This window comes from Xiphophorus maculatus, chromosome 6, assembly GCF_002775205.1.
Source record: "Xiphophorus maculatus strain JP 163 A chromosome 6, X_maculatus-5.0-male, whole genome shotgun sequence".
Taxonomy (NCBI): domain Eukaryota; kingdom Metazoa; phylum Chordata; class Actinopteri; order Cyprinodontiformes; family Poeciliidae; genus Xiphophorus; species Xiphophorus maculatus.
The window spans coordinates 615446-638280 of record NC_036448.1 but is presented as its reverse complement, the minus strand read 5'-3'; the positions used below and the strand labels follow the sequence as shown (position 1 = coordinate 638280).

Here is a 22835-nt window from a genome sequence, read left to right as displayed (position 1 = left end):
ATTTCAATCTGGATAGACTCAGAGAAAAATAGCAGTTAGAAGATTTAATAGTACAAAGTTCTTTGGCGCTTGAACCCGGCAGAAGACTTGTGAGCTGAGGATCACCAAGGGCAGGTGATCGGTTCGGGCGAAGCTCAGCGTAGTCTTCCCCCGGGTCCGAATACTGGTGGTGGAGCGGAGCCTTGAGATGAAGGAGCGCAGAGGGAGCCAGGAAGGTGTCCGTCGGGATGAAGGTGGAAATGGGGAGGAGGCGGATCGAAGCGCGGCTGATGAGCAGGTAGACCCAACGTAGCATGTCCTTTTGAAGGGTTGGAGCGGCGAGGCGCACCTGTCCTGATTGGCTTCGGCGGGGGCGTGGTGAGTGGATGATGTGGATCAGCTGTGTGTTTTCTCCCAGCTTGAATTTTCGCCTAGGCTCCATTTAGCTAAATAAAATAATTTAGCAAAAATAAACTAGTCTGCTGCCCTCAGTCTAATAATAACTCTCAGTTTCTGCCTCCATGTTGTTCAGACACCGGGTCCATGGTGAGGAGGAGGGGGGCAGATCTGGACCCTCTATCAAATTATGGGCATGAATATTTTTTCTTAAAATGTAGGTCTGATGCTGACGTTAGAAAAACTGTTTCTATTTATATTTTCATAATTGTCCTCGCAATAGCGGGACAAAACCCGCCTCGCCCCAGTCGTAGAAAAAAAAAATATTTTCAATCACTGTTCAGGTGAAATCACTCAATCAGGTTTATTCATATATTGTGCACAAAACAGAGAGCTTGTAGGACAATCAGTAATGAAGCAGGTCTGGATGAAAAGCTCTGTCAGGCAGAGACAACACATGAGTTTTATACCAAAGATAAAGAATTAACAACAAGGGGCGAGACAGTCTGGTTCTGATGCAGCTGTAGAAAACAACTTCCAACCTTCTACATGTAACCCAAATAGTTCTTTTGGTGAGAGTTCACAATCATTCATATAACATGACATGCCAAAATGAAATGAATCAAAATGTCCCAAAAGCATCAGCGGACTGGCATATGGGTATCCCCCGGTGGCCCATATCGCAGCAGCTGTTCCTCCAGGGCCGGGCCAAGGTAATATGGGGCCTTAGACAGAACCCCCTCCCTCCGGAACCCGTCCTACTAAGAACCTCAGCATCGCTAACATGTTTAAATATAGATAAGGTGAATCTGTGAGAGGGAGACCAGATTTATTGGCCAAGTTTAAAATCAATCACTAATTATTGGTTATTTGCTGTGATGTATTTGTGACAAACCCAACTCAAACACAAAGATTACACTATATTGTAGCCATGGTAACACAACAATCAAACTATCAAGATAATTCTTTAAACTTTTACAAAGCAAACTTTCTAATTAAATCCTAAATGTACATTTTTTTCTCAGCTGAATACATTAAATAAAATGTAATAATTATGTAATAACATTGTCATTCTCTATAAATGAATGCTACAGGTTTAGATCTGTGGTCTGTGTTAAAAATTAAAAAAAATTAAACAATTTCTAGGGCCCCTGAATGTCTGGAGGCTCCTGCCAGCAGCTGCTGAGTTTTCTTTGCCTTGATATCTCAGTCTTATAATTCTAGATCTCAGAGGTTTAACATCAAACAGTTATATAGAGTTAACCCCTTTGAGGTTTTTTGATCTATAAATCAGTCTGTAGCCAAGTTGTTGTAGAGGTTAAATAGATATTATTAGGGCTTAATTAGTAAAATGGCAGCAAATTTGCTTGTTTCATAACTTCATAACCAGAGACCTTCTCTCCTCTGTATAACAGCTACAATGTCAGATCAGCTCAGCCCTCCAGGACTGTCAGCAGCAGAAACAGCAACTTTATACCTGTTGGGGAAAATAGACTACATTTGCTTTGTATTGTCCCCACATGATGGCAATGATATAGTAGGATCCAATTAGATTGTTGATTAATACGTGTTGTTGCTATGTTGTTGTACGGTGTTTTAAGATCTTGTTCAATGTGCCCTTTTTTAACTTTGAGCCCCTGGCCCCCCAAACGTCTCTGCACGGCCCTGGCTAGGAGGTTATGTTCAGAGATTATTCCACAGCATAAACTCTCTGACTCCCAACAACTCGTTCTTCACATTAATAGAATAAACGTCATGTTCACCTTTTCTGAGTCAGAGTGAATCTTTAGCATTGCGACCTTTAAGATGATGGAAAAGTTTAGGTACATTACTTCCACCCTAAATCAAAACATATAGTGTCTCTTTTTCCTTGTGTTTTAAAAGATTTTCTGTCATTTGCATGTCTTCATATGGCATATATAATCCTGAGGGACTATCTCTTCTCACTTTTATTAACATTAACGTTCTGCAATCGGCACTTACACACTTCAGAGTTTCATCTTCTGCACTCCTAAAATTAGATCATAATAGATCATTAAGATTATTGTCGTTTGATGTTTGTCTATTGGCATGTCATTCCATGACCACATGACAACACATATGTCAGTTTCCCTATCAACTAGGACTGAAATACATTGATATTTCTCTCATTAAAATGCAAAATCAGATCTTTCTGATCTCTCTTTTTCTCAGCAAAACTTTGGTAGTTGGGTTTTGTGATGAGTGCAAACAATCTTTTGTTGTGCAAAAGGTTGTTTGCACAAAAGGTTGTGCAAACAACCTTTTTGATGAGTGCAAAAAGGTTGTTTGCACTCATCACAAACAACCTTTTCCAAGAAATAAATCCATTCTCTGCATTTCCACTTGCAGAGAAGCAACAGGTTTTGTCAGGTGTAAAGGCAGCAAAGTGACAAGAGATCAGGGTATGCAGGTTCACACAAAGATAAAAATATTAAGATGTAGAATAAGGAACTAAATTAACCATAATATACTGTCAGTAAGAACAAGATTATTATATAAAATATTGTGCTTAAATCAGAAACAAATCAGAAATATAACTTTAGTAACAACAGACATTTTGTTCAGGGAACTCAAAACATTAAGCTAAATAATGGACATTACTTTATTTAAAAGGCAGTCCTTTACACAAGTGGTATTCATTTTCTATGTACAATTAAACAATTAAATGTTTTCAGATTAATTATGAAGAAACTTCACATAGTTTCAATGTTTTAATATCTTCAATGCTTTAATATCTCCTTCATGTAAATCCTCTTCTAATTGACAGCTCTCTCACTCTTGCTTTTTGGAGCGTCCCCTAAATGTGTCCATAAGATTGAAGGCTCCCAGGTACTGACCCAGCAGAATGCCCTGCTTCATGGGCAGGATGCTGTTAAAAGAAATACAAAGAAATGATTAGAGTGCTGAAAGATTGTGAATGTTAAAGCACTGGATTCATTTCCCCCAATACACAGAGTCAAGAAATTATCCTTTACAGATTTCTTCAAATTTTACCTTTTGGTTACAAATGCTTCAGATGGCCAAATAAATTTCAATATCAGAAATATATCCTGAGTAAATTGAAAGATCGTTTTCAGTTGATGATTGCTTTTTTTTGTTTTAGATGAAAAAAGCTATCCAAACCAGCTTGGTGCTCTGTGAAAATATAACTGCCACTGTTAATTACATTGTGAATATATTAGTGATTAATTACATTTTTGATTTAAAGTCAAAAGTCATACTGAACTCCAATTAATAGCAAATTTGTAGAACCAGGAATTTGTTAAACAAAACCTGCAAATCAAATCAAAGATGCCTACAAAATCTTAAAAATCAGAACATCCCACCAACAGAAATGTTAAAAACCTAAGAAATTAAGTCAATGAAAGCAATTAGTATGAGAACCTATCCAGTGAACTGACCTCCCAGTCCCTGATTGAGGACTCATCCAGGAGATAACTAAGTGTGTTTTCACAGCTGATAGTCTGGTAGACTCAGTTCAACTGGGGACCAAAATTGCAACATTTGTTACATTTTCTGCTTGTGCGGTTTGCATTCTTGCCCCACTGCGTTAAATAAACCAAATCATTCGAGTAGCACATTTCAGAGACAATGCAGTCCAAAGTGCTTTATATCCTAAAAACACAAAAATACAAAGTATAACAATTATGACATTACAATTTGTCAAGTACCATCGTTACAGATCAGAATGTTTAATGTTTCATTGATAATGTTTCAAAAGCAACTCTAAACAGGTGGGCTTTTTGTCTAGATTAAAGGCATTCAAACACAACAAAACACCTGTTTTGCAGTTTTCTGGAAGTTTGTTCCAGATTTGAGGCTTTATAGAGACTGAATGCTGCTTCTCCACGTTTGGTTCTGGTTCTGGGGATGCAGGTTGATACAACAACTGCAGGGGCCTCATGTATAAGCGTACATATGGACAAAAAATGTAAACGGCATATTTTACGCACAAGTCAGAATGTATAAAAATGAACATGGCATGAAATTTCTTTATTTAGAATAAATGTCCACACTCCTCACTCTCTGGGATGCTGTCTTTCTTTAAACGCTCTGCTGTAGAAACAGGCATTTCCACTTGGATCTCTTTATTTTCTTCTTTGTCTGTTTGGAATTTTGTCTTTGAAATGTATAACTTTTATTTTTGGTGAGGTGACCTTATGTACCCTGAAAGCACCTTTTAAATAAAATATGTAGTTATTATCATAAATACTAATAATGCTGCAATCAAGAGCTGTTTCCATGGTTACTGGGACACGGTGGCAGCCTTCCGGGTATTTATACTAATTTACATATCTAGTTATGGATGGTGACAGGGCGGACCAGCAGCTCTGCTCCGTTTCCTGCAAATTGGGACTTATAAAGGAAAAGTGCACAGGTATGTGCGTACCCACGGCTTTGTACATTTAATTGTTTTGTGCACCGCACTATTCTAAATTTGTCCGTACACCAATTTTGGTGCTAAGCCATTCAGTGATTTATAAACTAACAACAGTATTTTAAAGTGTATTCTTTGAGCTACAAGGAGCCAGTGGAGGGACTGGTGATAGAGCCTCAGTCTATCACACTGGTGCTCTATCACCAGTGTGATGTGCTCACTGGTGTGACATGCTCTATCTTCCTGGTTTTAGTCAGAACCCCAGCAGCAGCGTTCTGGATCAACTGCAGCTGTCTAATTGATTTGTTAAGAATACCTGGCAGTGAAGACACTGTTGCAGTGATCAATGCAACTAAAGATAAACGCATGGATGAGTTTCTCTAGATCCTACTAGGACATTAGTCCTCTAATCCTGGAAATGTTCTTCAACTGATAGAAGGCCGACTTTATAACTGTCTATATGTGATTCTGAAGGTTCAGGTCAGAGTTCATCCCTACACCCAGATTACAGGCCTGATCTCTTTTTTCCAGCTGGAATATCTAAAGCTGTGAGTCATGTCTAGATTGTTCCTCTTTAGGTGCAAAGATGACTTCAGTTTAGTTCAGTAGGAGAAAGTTATAGCACATCCACATACAAAGAACCACTGAAGAAAACATTGAGTGCAACTACCTTGTTCATGAAAAAAGTGAAGTGGCATGATATTTTAGCGGTAGAAGGATTTCTCATGGTCTTTAAAGAATAAAGATCTCACATCAGATTTTGAATGCACATTCACACCTCCCCAAATGAACCGGACGTCTAAGGAAAACAAAGTGGAGTTTGATTAAAGTGGACTAAACACTTTATTTAGAGTAAATGCACCCTACATAACCCAAGATAGCATCAACAACTCTGCAGGCCTCACTACTTCATAGATATATGATATTCTTGCTTTGACAATGGGAAAAAGATTGGCAAAAATATTATGTATGGGAAAGTTGCAAAACCAATGGTGACCGCCCTCCAAAAAAACACAAAGACCAGTCTCACAATTACCAATAAATATTTTAATGACCCTCAAGCCATTTAGGAAAGTATTTTGTGTATTGACTAAACAAAAGTGACATTCTTTAGAAGATGTGTATGTACATAGACAAACAAGTTACTAAATAAACCAGAAGAAGGATCTTTATAAACACATTTATATATCCTCCATAAAAGGATTGCAGCAAGTAGCTCCAGATTAACCTGAGGTTAATATGTATGTAACCATATCAGAGAGCAGCAGTTATTCAAAAAAAAAACAAAAAAACTGTAAACCTTCTGATCTCAAAAACAGGCATGTTGTAAAAATGAAAACAGATTTGAATGTCCCAAACTACAGGGAAATTGAACCATTTAACTCTAGTTTTTTTAGTGGCTAATGTGAAAACATAGTTTGTGCTAGGTTATGATTAGGGTGTACACCCTGGCCATGGTCTCTTCCAGCTGCTGCCATCAGACAAGAGATACAGAGCAACAAAAACCAGGACAAATCGCCTAAAAAACTGTTTTTACCCGATGGCAATCATGGCACTAAATTTAAAGGCATAAGAACTTCTGCTCTTGACACCACTTTGTTAAAAAATGTAAATTCTGTTGCGACACCTCCAGGCGCTGCAACCATCTTCTGATGTCTATTTATTTTTCATTTTGTACTATTTATTTCTTTATCTTTTTTGTGTATGTATGTATATGTATATTGTATATTATGTATATACACATAACCTGCATTTTAACTCGAGTCAAGCAAATCTCAATCTCGTTGTAATCTGTTGATGACAATGACAAATAAATCTTATCTTTTTGTACATACACAGACAGACACACCACATGTCCAATGTGATGTTACAGGGCGAAAACCAATTGGCAGTTTGTCAGGATTTACACAAGCTATTTTTATGTGAAAAAGGTTCTACAAATAATATTTGTCGTCAATTATTTGTTGTGTCAGAATTATGTTTGTTCCTTCCCAAATCAATGCTTGTTAGCAGCTTTAGAATGACTAACAAACCTCAACAACAATGACTGTATTCAAAGAGGGAGAAAACAAAGGCAAGAGAATACAAAACATTGTTAGAAGCCTAAATACAATAGCTTCCATGTAAAAGAAAAAATATGACAGGCAAAGTGTTTTCAAGAGACACAAATCTTTACAATAAGAAATAGTCACTCTTCATAGAAATGAGGAAACAAGAGGGAAGCTGCCTGTGGCTTTGAAGTGCTATCCCGGTAACATTACCATGAGTGGGGAAGTCAACTTTCTAACCGAGAAATTTCATAACCAGCATTTGGCAGAGCCTCTTCACTGTTTTTGTTTGTTTGGACATGGACAGTCTGGCAGCCATCTTTATCTTTAATAATATTAGCCAGAAATTTTATTTGTGTGAAGCTGGGAAAATCTTAGACTTTTACTTGACTTTACCAAAGTACTTTGACAAGTATGTTGGTGCTTCTAACCACTAGTAAAAAACAGAAGAAGGGTAACTTAGAGAGGTTGCCTGTTAGTCCTACTGCCAAAGACAGATATAAGATTATTACACACAAACACAGATGAATAATTTTGAATCTACCACAACTTAAGGACATGTAAGTTGAGGAAACAGATTGACAATATGTAGAAACCCATACATACAAGGAGAAGACTAAACTAACAACTTCAGTTATTACAACTAAAAACCAGCAATCAGGCCCGAAACCTGGGAGTAGTGATGGACTCTGTCCTGAACCTCCAGAGCCACATAAAGACAGTTACAAAGTCAGCCTTCTATCACCTGAAGAACATTTCCAGGATTAAAGGACTAATGTCTCAGCCAGATCTAGAGAAACTCATCCATGCGTTCATCTTCAGTCGTATTGATTATTGCAACAGCGTCTTCACAGGTCTGTCCAACAAATCAATTAAACAGCTGCAGCTGATTCAGAACGCTGCTGCTGGTGTTCTCACTAAAACCAGGAAGGTAGAGCACATGACACCAGTTTTAAAGTCCCTCCACTGGCTCCCTGTAGCTCAAAGAACAGACTTTAAAATCCTGTTGTTAGTTTACAAATCACTGAACGGCTTAGCACCACAATACATTAAAGATCTGCTGTTGTTGTATCAACCTTCCAGACCTCTCAGGTCTTCCGGTTCTGGTCTGCTCTGCATCCCCAGAACCAGAACCAAACGAGGAGAAGCAGCTTTCAGCATCTATGCACCACAAATTTGGAACAAACGTCCAGAAAACTGTAAAACAGCTGAAACACTGACTTCCTTTAAATCTCAACTAAAAACCCACCTGTTTAGGATTGTATCTGAAACGTAATCAATTACAAATTTAATGATGGAACTTTACTTAATGTCATGTTATGATTTATGTTGCATTGTGTTTCTGTGTTTGATATGATGTAAAGCACTTTGAAATGCCTTGCTGCTGAAATATGCTATACAAATAAAATTTGATTTGTTTTGATGAAGACTCTGGAGAGACTCATCCTTTAGCATCTCTGGCTTTTGGTCCAACCACACTTGGATCCCTTACAGTTTGCCTAACAGCCCAGACTTGGACTTGAGGACACCATCATCTTCCTGCTTAACCATGTATACAGTCATCTGCACCAGTCAGCAAGCACTGTGAGAATTATGTTCTTTGACTTCTCGAGTGCATTCAACACCATCCATCCGTCTCTACTAGGTGAGAAACTGATGGCAATGCAGTTGGATCTCCCCTTGTGTCCTGGATTGTGGACTATCTAACTGGCAGAAAATAGTTTGTGCACCTGTGACACTATGTATCAGACAGTGTTGTCAGCAACACAGGAGCTCCACAAGGGACTGTCCTCTCTCCCTTCCTCTTCACCCTCTATACAACTGACTTCAGCTATTGCACTAAGACCTGTCATCTCCAGAAATTCTCAGATGACTCAGCTGTGGTTGGTTGCATCAGTGAGGGCGATGAGGTTGCGTACTGGGCTGCTGTGGACAACTTTGTCACATGGTGTGGGCTGAACCACCTGCAGCTCAATGTGACAAAGACCAAAGAACAGGTGGTGGATCTGAGGAGGAGGACCAGGATGCTGGTGACCCCTGTTACTATCCAGGGGGTCAGTGTGGACATTGTGGAGAACTATAAATAACTGGGACTCCACATTGACAATAAACTGGACTTGGTCAAAAACACCAATGCTGTACAGGGAGGGCCAAAGTCACCCCTTTTGTCTCATCCCTGTTGGGGATGCCAACAGACTGAACAGACTAATCTGCAAAGCCAGCGACGTTGTTAGAAAATTGACATTAGTGAATTGCGTAAGTCTTAACGACCCAAACGTTTTACATGTGAGTGGATAAATAATGAGAAAAATGACCCAAACTTCAGTGGCTGGACACCATTGTTACTTCTACTACTTCTACTAGCAGGGGAGCAAGTACTGCTGTCCAAATAAAAGTCGGCATGTTTAAAATACACAGATACCTTTGCCTGGTTTGTAGGGTTTTGCAACCATTTGTCTGTGTGCTCTGTCTGCTGGAAGGAGTGTGTTTACCCACATGCCAGTGTATCTGACTCAACGTGTGTTGGTAACTGAGAGTGGAACCGTGTTCTCGTCCAGATTTTGTCATCGGCATTCTTTGCGAAAACCGGGCAAGCAGTGTAACGGTTCCTGTGCAGTTTAATGTGTCAGCCATGAATCCAGCTTGAGAGGGAGCTATATGCACACAAGGTACCTCTTAGGGACAGAAATAGCTCACAAACGGATTTCTTGGTACTTATATAAGCTAGTAAAATCAACAATATTAACTGTGGATATCTCCAATTACTAATTGAAGTAATTACAATTATTTTTACTTCAATTAGGGATGCTCCAATCAGGTTTTTTGCTGCTGAATCCGATTTCAATCACTCATGAGGGCTGATCACTGCGATCACCTGGATTGACTGTTAAATTTTTGCTTTAGGTATAAATCCTACTGTGTTATCTTGCAAAATGGAAAAATGATCTGGCAATATATTCACCTAATTTAGACATAAAACATGCAAAATACTTGCAGGCACAATACAGCAGCTACTCAGTCAAAAGGACAACTGAAAAACCTGCAATCAGTTAAATAATATTTAGCAGTAAAGCTCTTGACAGTCAAAATTATATATTAGTCAAATAAATCTAATAACACTGCCTATATCACCTATATCAAATAATGTTAAGTAAAAAAGCAAACATGCATTCAAAGTCAAATGCCGGTTGCATAAAAATAAGCAATCATGAGTTACTAAATCAAAACTTCATGAGAACATGGCTGTTTTGTGCTGGCTCTGATTGGTTGTTCTGACTGAGCTGAGTAATTCTGCAGAATGCCAGGAGGAGGCAGAGAAGATTGATTATTTTTCAGAGATTATCTGTCTTATTGTCTTATGTTAGGACAGCAAAAGTTTTAATACATATGTAAAATATTTTTTGTTTGTTTTAGTTACATGCTGCAGCTTTAATTAAGCAGAAGTTTGGTGTGAGAGCTCACTGTTGGGTCGAAGTCGAATGGTGCTACGTCTGTGAAATATTACTACTGGTTGCGCGTAGCAGCGGTCCAACAGCGAGAGTAGAACCAGCACTTTTCCCACCACTAGCCCGAAGACTTAAATTATTTTTCAGTTTATTTACTTAGCTTTCTGACGGTTAGAAAGCTAAGCTTTGGTAGCTGTGCGTTGTTCCATCTGCTGTCTGGCTGCTCCAGATGCATTTTTTTTCCCTGCAGTGAACCTCGATATAGCCATTCTCTGTCAAGTGTTTGTTTTTTAAATGTCATATTAGACTCGTTGTTTGTCCTGTTTGTCTCTCCATTGCCCAACGATGGACTGGTGACCCTAGAACTGAACCGCAGCACTGTGGCCAAGATTATCCAGCATTTTTAACTGGATCCACTCAGAACAAACCTCCGTTAGTCATCCAAAGAATGACTAACATGTGTTCAGCATGTGTTCAGCGTCACATCCAAATGCTGTCTTTGAAAGACAGGTGCAGGGGTTCTGTTAGCATTGCTGTAGAGATTGAAGAGGTGGGAGGTCAGCATGTCAGTGCTCAGACCATATGCTGCACATTACATCAGACAGGTCTGCATGGCTGTCACCCCAGAAGGAAGCCTCTTCTGAAGTCTGCACACAAGAAATCCCGCAAACAGTTTGCTGAAGACATGTCAACAAAGGACATGGATTACTGGGATCATGTCCTGTGGCCTGATGAGACCAAGATTAATTAGTTTGGTTCAAATGGTCTCAAGCATGTGTGGCGGCCATCAGGTGAGGAGTACAAAGATAAGTGTGTGATGCCTACAATCAAGCATGGTGGTGGGAATGCCATGGTCTGGGACTGCAGAAGTGCAGCAGGTGTTGGGGAGTAACACTTCATGAACTCCAATATGTACTGTGAACTACTGAAGCAGAGCATAATCCCCTCCCTCTGGAAACTGGATCACAGGACAGTGTTCCAGCATGATAACGAACCCAAACACACTTCTAAGATGACCACTGGTCTGACTTCTTTTGAAGTGCAAAGAGTTTTTGCTGGGGGGCGTGGCCATGTCAAAGTCAGAGATAATGCCGTTGACATACATTTGGCTTTAAATTCCACATATTTCACTCGAGCCGCACCAAAATCACTATGATTGATCCTAGTCCAAACCCCAACAGGAATGTATTCCAATATTTGGGGGGCATGGTCTAATTCCTCCACAGCGCCCCCTAGAAATTTTTAAAGAAAAAATTAAACAGCCCCAAAGCAATACTTTGTTCAGCAATCTTAAAATTCATTACACATATGTATCTTGACAGGACTTTAAAAAAAAGTCTCTCTGATCTATACTCCAAAACCAACAAGAAGTCGGCCATTTTGGATCAAAGTTGCCATTTTGTCTTTAACTGCTTTGTACCTGAGTGAACTTCTCCCACAGCTTTTGACATACTGACTCCAAAATCACTAAGCACAGTGCTGAGGCACTGAAGGTCAATACTTATCAAAATTGTTTTCCTACATTAAAGCATGTGGGCATGGCCAAACCTCAAATCTGAGCATTTGCCATAAAATGTCAAGTTGAAATAACTTCCACACATCAGCTCAGAGCTGCCCGGGACTTTATCTGTCATAACCAACCAGCACTGATCACATTGACATGGTCAACTGGTGACATCACATTAGCCCAGCCCCTTTCAACAAAACGTCACCTGTTTTCCTGCTGGTTCTCTTGCTTTTGGTCTACAATTCAGAACAATTTAAACCTGTGTTTAATGACAGAACAAAATGATGGTAAATTCTTCTCTCACTTGGTTCACTGCTGGCTGAACAATGTGGCTAAATGGCAAATTTCAATCCCTCGCCGTTTGCATATGGTTGGTTCTAACACATGCATCATCTGATTTGCATCAAATTTGACATGGCTGCTCTTTGCCAGAGAGATATATAGGATTAAATAAGAAACTGACTTCACTGTGCCGCCTAGATTATTCCAGAAGCTATATCTCCCTAATACATCATTCGATCTGCATGAGATTTTTTGTGCATCATCAGGGAGTACTGCTGAACACATTGGTGTATACCATCTAGTGGACAGGTGCCGGAATGGCGCGAGAGTGTCAACAATGCTTACAGGGTAGAGGTGCGGTAGCTCCCGTGATCTCTGCTAGGCCGGAGTGGCACTAAGCTGCAAGGGAGATGCTGCTTGTAGCTTTATTTTTCTAGATCTGTTTTTTCTTAGACTTTCTAGGACTAATTAGAGCAGAATGTTTGCTTCTAGTGTAAGAGGAAACAGCGTAAACTCACTTCTTCAGAGCAGTGATGAAATACATGCTTTTAGGCAGTAGAAGGTAGACTTGGTCTGTGAGGACAGCATGAATAATCTTCTTGGCTACCTTCTCTGCATTTAGGATTGGCAGGAGTCTTGGCCACCTGTTGACGACAAAAAAAGTAAGAGAAAAATGAGATGACAACCACAGTCTAATTCAAGCAAAAATATTGCTACTATGTAACATTTTATGTAACACTTTCTCAAATTAAAGCAGTGGTAGTCTTTCCTGAAGACTGAACTTTAGTTTTGTCATGAAACATTACAAAATGTTGCATAAATGTTTTGCAATGTATTAAACAAGTAGTTTAAAACAACAAGCAATGTTTTGAACTACTTATTCAATATTTTGAACAAGTAGTACTTATTCAGTTAGAACAAGTACTACTCAAGTGAGAAATTTAGCTGACTGCTGAAGCCAAAATGCACATCATGTTCTTCTACTCAATGATACCTCTCTCCATTCACCATCAGCACCATTACTGCAACTAACAGCTAAACACAGCTTCCAAGACAGCCTCAGAATCATCCTCAGCCAATCCAAGCTGGGACATACAGGTTTCTATCTCTGATTCCTTTTGTGTTCAAGATTCAAATGTCCCAGTTGTGTGTATTTCAAAGAAAGGGTGATGCCTAGTATGCTGGAAGCTTCTCCACTTCTTAACAGGCTATAGAAAAGATGCCAGATTCACACAAAATTTGCACTACAACCATCTAACAGCCATTAACTACAACTTAAAAAAAGACTAGGAAAACATTAAATTTGACTATTTTGGATTGGCTGGAAAAAGTCACTGCAGAGAATTACTTAGCATGGTGATACAGTATCAATGAATTTATTGCAAAACCTTTTGGAGAATTCTACTACCATTAGGGCTGGGACTTTAATGCATTAAATTTGATTAATCAAATCTGTTACTGCGTTAAAAATGAAATAATTAAACTAATGCAATTAATCACATTTTAAATTTAATTTATAATTGACTTTTTACATGTTTGTTCATTTCTGGCACACCTGTAAATCTGCCACACAAGCGACCTCCAAAGACAACAGCCATGGATGACAAAGCCACTTCTTTTAACCCACTGGGGGTTCAATTTTGCTTTAAAAATCTGATAGGATGCTGGAAAAGACTATATTGTTCTCTTCAAGTTGTGCTCAAATTACTTGACCTATCACTGAAGATATTCAAACCTAAAACAACCTCACAATGCTAAACATGCTGAAGCAGCACAAACGTCCCCAACATTAACATCCATAGCTCACATTTCTAAATATGAATGAATGGATGACTATGAATGATCAAGGAAAGCCCTTTGTTCCACGTCTCATCGTTAGAGTCAAACACCAACTTACACACTGAACCGTTTCCTTCTAACCTGCTGGCCAGGAAGAACATTTATTACAAAACCTCTGAATTGTTCAAAGGGGAACTTCTAGAAAGTGGTCTGTGAACCCCGCATTTCTGCGTTCCCATAGAGATGTGACAAGTCTCTTGACCTGTCTCTCAACTCCTCAATGACAAAAATACTTCCCTCAGTCTTCCAGAGGTTCTTCTGAGAATCTCCAGCTGGGACACCAGCTTCCTCACGCCTGCCATAAAAGAACAAGTGTTTTTTCTCCATTTTCCATCAATTTTTGGATTTTTAGACATTGCTTTGACCCAACTGACAATCGACTCAAAGAGAGATCGTTCCATTATCTGGGTTGAATTAGGTGTTTGAAACTAATTATAAATTCCCTTTCTGTTGCATGCTTGCTTAATATTTTGTGGATTATATGCTGTTATTCTTATGTTGTTGCTCTGTGGGGCGTGCCGTGGTGACGTAGTATTTGGAGGCCTTGAGTCCTCGACGCGGCTGTCGCGGGTTCGACTCCCGGACCCGACGATATTTGCCGCATGTCTTCCCCCCTCTCCTTCCCTGTTTCCTGTCAGCCCACTGTCATATAAGGGACACTAGAGCCCACAAAAGACCCCCTGGAGGGATAAAAAAAAAATGTTGTTGCTCTGTCATTTTAAATCTGCCACATGTTAGAGATTGTCTAGTTCCAGAACAAATTGAATTTATTGGCTCTCTCACGTTGCTGCTGGCGTTCTGACTAAAACCAGGAAGATAGAGCACATCACCCCAATTCTAAAGTCCTTCCACTGGCTCCCTGTAGCTCAGAGAATAGACTTTAAGATACTTTTTGTAACATAACCACCATATTTGTTCTTTTAAATTAAAAAGTAAGTCTATCATACTGTTTAAGACTGTTTTAGTCATTCGACTGTTGAATTTTCCTAAGTTTCCACTATTTAAAACAGATTTTTGGACAGCATCATGCTGGTTCTAGGTGTGGCTGTGATAACCAAATAAAAAGGTGCGTGGGCGTGCAGCGGCGCAGTCAGAGAGGGACTGTACCATCACGACTGTACAGTGTGAGGATTGTTATGGATATTTAAAACAAGTAAAAAATGAAAGAAAAGTCAAACAGCAGAGTTCGTCCCAGCGCCACAGATCGTGTGCTTGGAAACTGGATCGGAACCTTGCACCCAGGAAACGTCGCCCGGTGCAAGAGAACGCCACCGAGGGGGAAAAAAGACACTCCAGGTGACATCCAGGTGGGACATTTATTTATTTTTTTGAGCTGACATCGTCTGAGTGATTTAAATATAACCTTATATTATTTTTGAGGGATTTTGGTTACTGATCTGCTATTTATCAGAACAACTATTATTTCTTAGTACTATGTTTTTTTGAAAAAACACTATTGTTAAAAATCAACAAATTCCATATCAAGTGGTTGAATATATATTTTCTTATTAAATAAATTTGTGTAACATATTTACGTGATACCTGAGAAAGAACCCCCTTGATGAAATTGTGAAATCTGCTCTAAGTCGAGCTGAATTTTAGTTAATAATCACTGGGCCGATTAGCACCACAATACATTTAAGATCTGCTGTTGTTGTATCAACCTTCCAGAGCTCTCAGGTCTCAGAAGTCTGCTCTGCATCCCCAGAACCAAACGTGGAGAAGCAGTATTCAGCTTCTCTCCACCACAAATCTAGAACAAACTTCTAGAAAACTGTGAAACAGCTAGAACACTGAGTTCCTTTAAATCTAGACTAAAAACCCACCTGTTTAGAGTTGCTTTTGAAACATTATAAATGAAACATTAGACATTCTGATGAGTAAAAATAGTACTTGACAAAATGTAATATTTCCATTGTTGACTGTGTGTTCTATGACTTTGACGTTTTGTGTTTTTATGATGTAAAGCACCTGAAATGCCTTGCTGCTGTAATGTGCTATACAAATAAACTTGACAAAAATGCCAGTCATTCCTATGTTAAAATGGGCTGCCAAACCTTTGATTAAACATCATCTCTGTAACCTTAGTGAAATGTAACCATCCTCTTTCAAGACACTGTAAGAAATTAATTAATATGTTTCATAAGAGTCCCTAAGTCCATGACCATTTCTCAATCATAGAAAATTATTGAGAAATGCAGTCATTTCCAATCTTACTGGTTGCATTAGCAGACTGTTAGTCAACATGATACTACTAAAGTGGCTTTAGGGCATTAACAGCTAGCTCTGGTCTTCTGGGAAAACAGGGAGCAGACGTAGAAGCATGTGGCTCTAACACGATGCATCACTTGGTTTGAAACATCACTGCAGTAAAATCTGCACTATCTTTTAAACTCTTTAATCATGACCTGTTATTCATAGTGTTTGTTTGCAGTCCCATGACTAGCTAAGCTTTTAAGATATCTTTAAACTTCTTATCAAAGCCTTCAGTCACATAAATATAGTAAATAATTTGATAGTTAGAGGACACAGATCTGCCCCCTCCTCCTCACCATGGACCCGGTGTCTGAACAACATGGAGTCATTATTGCTGTATGCCAGACTAGTTTATATTGCTAAATTATTATAGTCAGCTAAATAATATTGCTGAGGGGCACAAACAGGCCATCTGACATACAGATAAAAAAAATCTTTTGAAAAAGAAAAAAAATCTCAAAAATGGCACTAGGGGCATCAAGGATAAAAAGGGCAGGGGCTCTATATATATATATATATATATATATATATATATATTAAGATTAAGGTTATTATATAGGTGACTAGAAAACTACTAACAATGCATGGAGGGTTCCATCCCAAATCCAGCACCCTGAGACTGTACACGAGCCGCAAGGAAGGAGGCAGAGGACTAGTGAGTGTGAGAACCACAGTCCAGGACGAAACAACTAAGATCCATAAATATATCAGGGACAAAGCCTCAACAGACAATGTGCTCAGTGAATATCTCAGACAACAGGGAACGGCGGTTGAGGTGCCAGAGATACCATCATGGGAGGACAAGCCCCTACATGGGATGTACCACCAGCAAATAACCCAAGTGACTGATATCAGTAAATCCTACCAATGGCTGGAAAAAGCTGGACTCAAGGACAGCACAGAGGCCCTCATCCTGGCCGCCCAGGAACAGGCCCTAAACACCAGAGCAATAGAGGCCCAGATATACCACACCAGACAAGACCCAAGGTGCAGGTTGTGCAAGGAGGCCCCTGAGACAGTCCAGCACATAACAGCAGGGTGCAAGATACTGGCAGGGAAAGCGAACATGGAACGACATAACCAAGTTGCAGGCATAGCGTACAGAAACATCTGTGCAGAATATGGACTGGAAACCATCCATCCATCCATCCATCTTCTTCCGCTTATCCGAGGTCGGGTCGCGGGGGTAGCAGCTTCAGAAGGGAGGCCCAGACTTCCCTCTCCCCAGCCACTTCTTCTAGCTCCTCCGGGGGAATCCCGAGGCGTTCCCAGGCCAGCCGAGAGACATAGTCCCTCCAGCGTGTCCTGGGTCTTCCCCGGGGCCTCCTCCCGGTGGGACGTGCCCGGAACACCTCACCAGGGAGGCGTCCAGGAGGCATCCTGACCAGATGCCCGAGCCACCTCAACTGGCTCCTCTCGATGTGAAGGAGCAGCGGCTCTACTCTGAGTCCCTCCCGGATGACTGAGCTTCTCACCCTATCTCTAAGGGAGAGCCCAGCCACCCTACGGAGAAAACCCATTTCGGCCGCTTGTATCCGCGATCTCGTTCTTTCGGTCATGACCCAAAGCTCATGACCATAGATGAGGGTGGGAACGTAGATCGACCGGTAAATCGAGAGCTTCGCTTTTTGGCTCAGCTCTCTCTTCACCACGACGGACCGGTACAGCGCCCGCTTGACAGCAGACGCTGCGCCAATCCGCCTGTCGATCTCCCGCTCCCTTCTTCCCCCATTCGTGAACAAGATCCCGAGATACTTAAACTCCTCCACTTGGGGCAGGACACCCCCCCCTGACCCGGAGAAGGCACTCTACCCTTTTCCGGCTCAAGACCATGGCCTCGGATTTGGAGGCACTGATCCCCATCCCGGCCGCTTCACACTCGGCTGCGAACCGCTCCAGCGAGAGCTGCAGATCACGATCTGATGAAGCCAAAAGGACCACATCGTCTGCGAAAAGCAGAGATGAGATCCTAAGGCCACCAAATCGGACCCCCTCAACACCTTGGCTGCGCCTAGAAATTCTGTCCATGAAAGTGATGAACAGAATCGGTGACAAAGGGCAGCCCTGGCGGAGTCCAACTCTCACCGGAAACGAGCCCGACTTACTGCCGGCAATGCGGACCAGACTCTGACACCGGTCATACAGGGACCTGACAGCCCGTATCAAAGGGCCCGGTACCCCATACTCCCGGAGAACCCCCCACAGGGCTCCCCGAGGGACACGGTCGAACGCCTTCTCCAAGTCCACAAAACACATGTAGACTGGTTGGGCGAACTCCCATGCACCCTCCAGGACCCTGCCGAGGGTGTAGAGCTGGTCCAGTGTTCCACGACCAGGACGAAAACCACACTGCTCTTCCTGGATCCGAGGTTCGACTATCCGACGGACCCTCCTCTCCAGGACCCCTGAATAGACCTTGCCAGGGAGGCTTAAGAGTGTGACCCCTCTATAATTGGAGTACACCCTCCGGTCCCCCTTTTTGAACAGGGGGACCACCACCCCAGTCTGCCAATCCAGGGGAACTGCCCCCGATGTCCATGCGACATTGCAGAGTCGCGTCAACCAACACAACCCCACAACATCCAGAGCCTTAAGGAACTCCGGGCGGATCTCATCCACCCCCGGGGCCTTGCCACCGAGGAGCTTTTTAACCACCTCGGTGACCTCGTCCCCAGAGATTGGAGAGCCCAACCCAGAGTCCCCAGGCTCCGCTTCCTCAGTGGAAGGCATGTTGGTGGGATTGAGGAGGTCTTCGAAGTACTCCGCCCACCGGCCCACAACGTCCCGAGTAGAGGTCAGCAGCACACCATCCCCACTATAAACAGTGTTGGTGCTGCACCGCTTCCCCCCCCTGAGACGCCGGATGGTGGACCAGAATCGCCTCGAAGCCGTATGGAAGTCTTTCTCCATGGCCTCTCCAAACTCCTCCCACGCCCGAGTTTTTGCCTCAGCAACCGCCCGAGCCGCATGCCGCTTCGCCCGCCGGTACCCATCAGCTGCTTCCGGAGTCCCACAGGCCAAAAAGGCCCGATAGGACTCCTTCTTCAGCCTGACGGCATCCCTCACCGAAGGTGTCCACCAGCGGGTTCGAGGGTTGCCGCCGCGACAGGCACCGACAACCTTGCGGCCACAGCTCCGATCGGCCGCCTCGACGATGGAGGCACGGAACACGGTCCACTCGGACTCCATGTCCCCCACCTCCCCCGGGACGTGTTCGAAGTTTTGCCGGAGATGGGAGTTAAAGCTCCGTCTCACAGGGGATTCCGCCAGACGTTCCCAGCAGACCCTCACAACACGTTTGGGCCTGCCAGGTCTGACCGGCTTTCGCCCCCACCACCGGAGCCAACTCACCACCAGGTAGTGGTCAGTGGACAGCTCCGCACCTCTCTTCACCCGAGTGTCCAAGACATACGGCCGCAGATCCGATGAAACGATGACAAAGTCGATCATCGAACTGCGGCCTAGGGTGTCCTGGTGCCAAGTGCACATATGGACACCCTTATGCTTGAACATGGTGTTCGTTATGGACAATCCATGGCGAGCACAGAAGTCCAGCAACAGAACACCGCTCGAGTTCAGGTCGGGCGGGCCGTTCCTCCCAACCACGCCCCTCCAGGTCTCACTGTCATTGCCCACGTGAGCGTTGAAGTCCCCCAGCAGAACAAGGGAGTCCCCAGGAGGAGCACTCTCCAGTACCCCCTCTAAGGACTCCAAAAAGGGTGGGTAATCTGAACTGTCGTTCGGCCCGTAAGCACAAACGACAGTCAGAACCCGTCCCCCCACCCGTAGGCGGAGGGATGCTACCCTCTCGTTCACCGGGGTAAACCCCAACGTACAGGCGCCGAGATGGGGAGCAACAAGTATGCCCACTCCTGCCCGACGCCTCTCACCTTGGGCAACTCCAGAGTGGAAGTATGTCCAGCCCCTCTCAAGGAGACTGGTTCCAGAACCAGAGCCGTGCGTCGAGGTGAGACCGACTATTTCTAGCCGGAACCTCTCGACCTCACGCACTAGCTCCGGCTCCTTCCCCACCAGAGAGGTGACATTCCACGTCCCAAGAGCCAGTTTCTGCAACCGAGGATCGGACCGCCAGGGTCCCCTCCCTCTGCTGCCACCCATCCCACACTGGAATTTATTTACTGGAAACCCCGAGATCAAAGTGGGAAACACCCCCAAAGGTGACGGAGAATGCCAGAGCTAAGATCCTGTGGGACTTCCAGATCCAGACAGACAAAATGGTAATGGCGAACCAACCAGACATTGTCGTAGTGGATAAACAACAGAGGAAAGCCGTTGTGGTAGATGTAGCAATACCAAGCAACTGCAACATCAGGAAAAAGGAGCACGAGAAACTAGAGAAATACCAGGGCCTCAGGGAGGAACTGGAGAGGGCCTGGAAGGTGAAGACCACAGTGGTGCCTGTGGTCATCGGGGCCCTCGAGGCAGTCACCCCCAAACTGGACCAATGGCTACAACAGATCCCAGGAGCAACATCAGACATCTCAGTCCAGAAATGTGCAGTCCTTGGCACAGCCAAGATACTGCGCAGAACCCTCAAGCTCCCAGGCCTCTGGTAGAGGACCCGAGCTCAGAGGATAAGAACCACCCGCGGTGGGTGAGAAGGGAATTTATTTATTTATATATATATATATATATATATATATATATATATATAGCCTAAGAATCTATACAAATATTAGAATCAGTGAGAGATTTTGAGAAAGACTTGGATGTCTTAGTTTAATTTTTTTAGTGCTGTCAAAATCAAGGTTATCATATAGGTAAAAAGAATAATTTACATACACATACATACATCTCGTTGTAATCTGTTGATGACAATGACAAATAAATCTTATCTTATCTTACATGGATGCAAGCACATACACCCCTACATACATACGCCTAAGAATCCACACAAATATTAGAATCACTGCAAGATTGTGTTTGGTGATATTACTTTTATCTTAACTGTGTTTATTGAAAAATAACTGCATTGTTTTGTGCCTATGCTGCAGCTTGATAGGTAAATGTGATTGTGTATGCCAACTAATATTAGGATAAATTATCATGAATATTCATTAGCGTGTCCTTATTAATTTAGCTGGGAGTGTACAAGTGGAGCCATACAGTTTCTGTTTGTTCTCACATCTATAACCAGCACCCTATTTAATTATTTAATTTCAAATGTTGTTTATCATCTTTCTAACTGGCGCCTTCCTCACTTTTGTTTTGATGTTTTTCAGCTGCTGCTCAGCAGTTTAACTCAAAGCTGACTGACAAGAACTGCAGTGAAACTGTCAAGAAGTGGCTTCATTACGCTTCAGAGGGGGAGGAGGGCATCAAGGAACCAAAGTCACACCAACCAGAGTCAAACGTGGGTTACCCCAACACATACTGTTTCCCTGGTTCATACAGTACAAGGCTTAACCTCATGGACTCTGTTCTTCCATGGACAATAGACTGTTGTTCTGACAGTCAAAAAGGAGTCAAAAATGTTTACAGATTTATATCTGTTTTCCTAGATAAAATCTAATATTAATGCTTGCTGTCATTTTTAAGTTTGTTTTTCCAAATATGCAAGTAAGACAATTTTGAACAACATAATACCCATCATCTGCCAACAAAACTGTGTGTTTAACACCAGTAAAGAAACTTTTAATGGTATGTTATGATGTAGAACTATCAGACCAAAAAATGTACATGAATCAATGTTGATTCCTTAACTTTGATTCAATGTAAAATCAACATAAACATATGTTGACCAAGAACAAAATAAAGCAACAGGTTCACAAGTCAATAAAATTAGCTCTAATATGTGATGAATGTCAAGCATTGAATACTGTAGATGATGATGGTTGAATCATTTTTGATATATTGTCAGTTATGGTTAAAATCAAGGGTCTCAAACTCTAGTTCTCAAGGGCCGGTGATCTGCAACTTTTAGATGTCTCTGCTGCACCACCTGAATAGAATAATTAGGTCATTAAGGCTCTGGAGAAATGATCTACACAAGGAGGAGGTAATGAAGCCATTTCATTCCAGTGTTTTGTACCTGTGGCACATCTAAAAACTGTAGGTCTGCGGCCCTCGAGGACTGGAGTTTGAGACCCCTGGAAAATCCGAACGTTGATTCACCGACCACTTTCAATATTATTTCAATGTCAAGCTTCAACATGGATTCAATGTTTCTGCCTAATGTTGTTTCAATGTTGCTTCACTCATATTTTGCTATCTGGGTCTTTTCAAGAAGATAAAGTCTTTAGGGTGTCCTGAATGTTTAAACATATCGTTCATCCAACACAGTTGGATCAAAAGATTTAATTTCTTCCTCAGTGTGTCATCAAGTTCTGCAGAGGCAACATAATTAATCAACAGCTGAGATGAAACGGGGGCATTTAAAACACTCCTTGAAGACTGGATTATGACACCAATGCTTTGTATCTTTCAACGAACATGGGTAAAAATTTATAGTATATACTTTGCAATACTGATCTATGATATAAATTGAAAAACACATTGCTCTACAACTAGAAATTAAGAAAACACAACAATTTCATGAAGGTCCTGACATCTTTTGTCAATGAGCATATTGATTATGTCACCCAGTATTTTAACCTACCCTAATTTATTTTTCTTCTGCTGTCTCTTGCTCACATAAACTGTTTTAAAAAAGCTGCACTCAT

General features: G+C 41.9%; 1 protein-coding gene across 2 annotated transcripts in view; it reads right to left on the bottom strand.

The window, feature by feature from the left end:
* Positions 1 to 2984: 2984 nt before the first annotated feature.
* Positions 2985 to 22835, bottom strand: part of sdr16c5 (short chain dehydrogenase/reductase family 16C member 5) — a 36943-nt gene continuing 17092 nt past the window's right edge. For both annotated transcript variants that reach the window (XM_005809212.3, XM_023335678.1), the window contains exons 6-7: positions 12576 to 12701; positions 2985 to 3265 (exon numbers count right to left, since the gene is read on the bottom strand). In XM_005809212.3, coding sequence (XP_005809269.1) covers positions 3169 to 3265; positions 12576 to 12701 — 223 coding nt within the window. In that variant the 3' untranslated portion in view covers positions 2985 to 3168. The remainder of the gene's footprint in view (positions 3266 to 12575; positions 12702 to 22835) is intronic.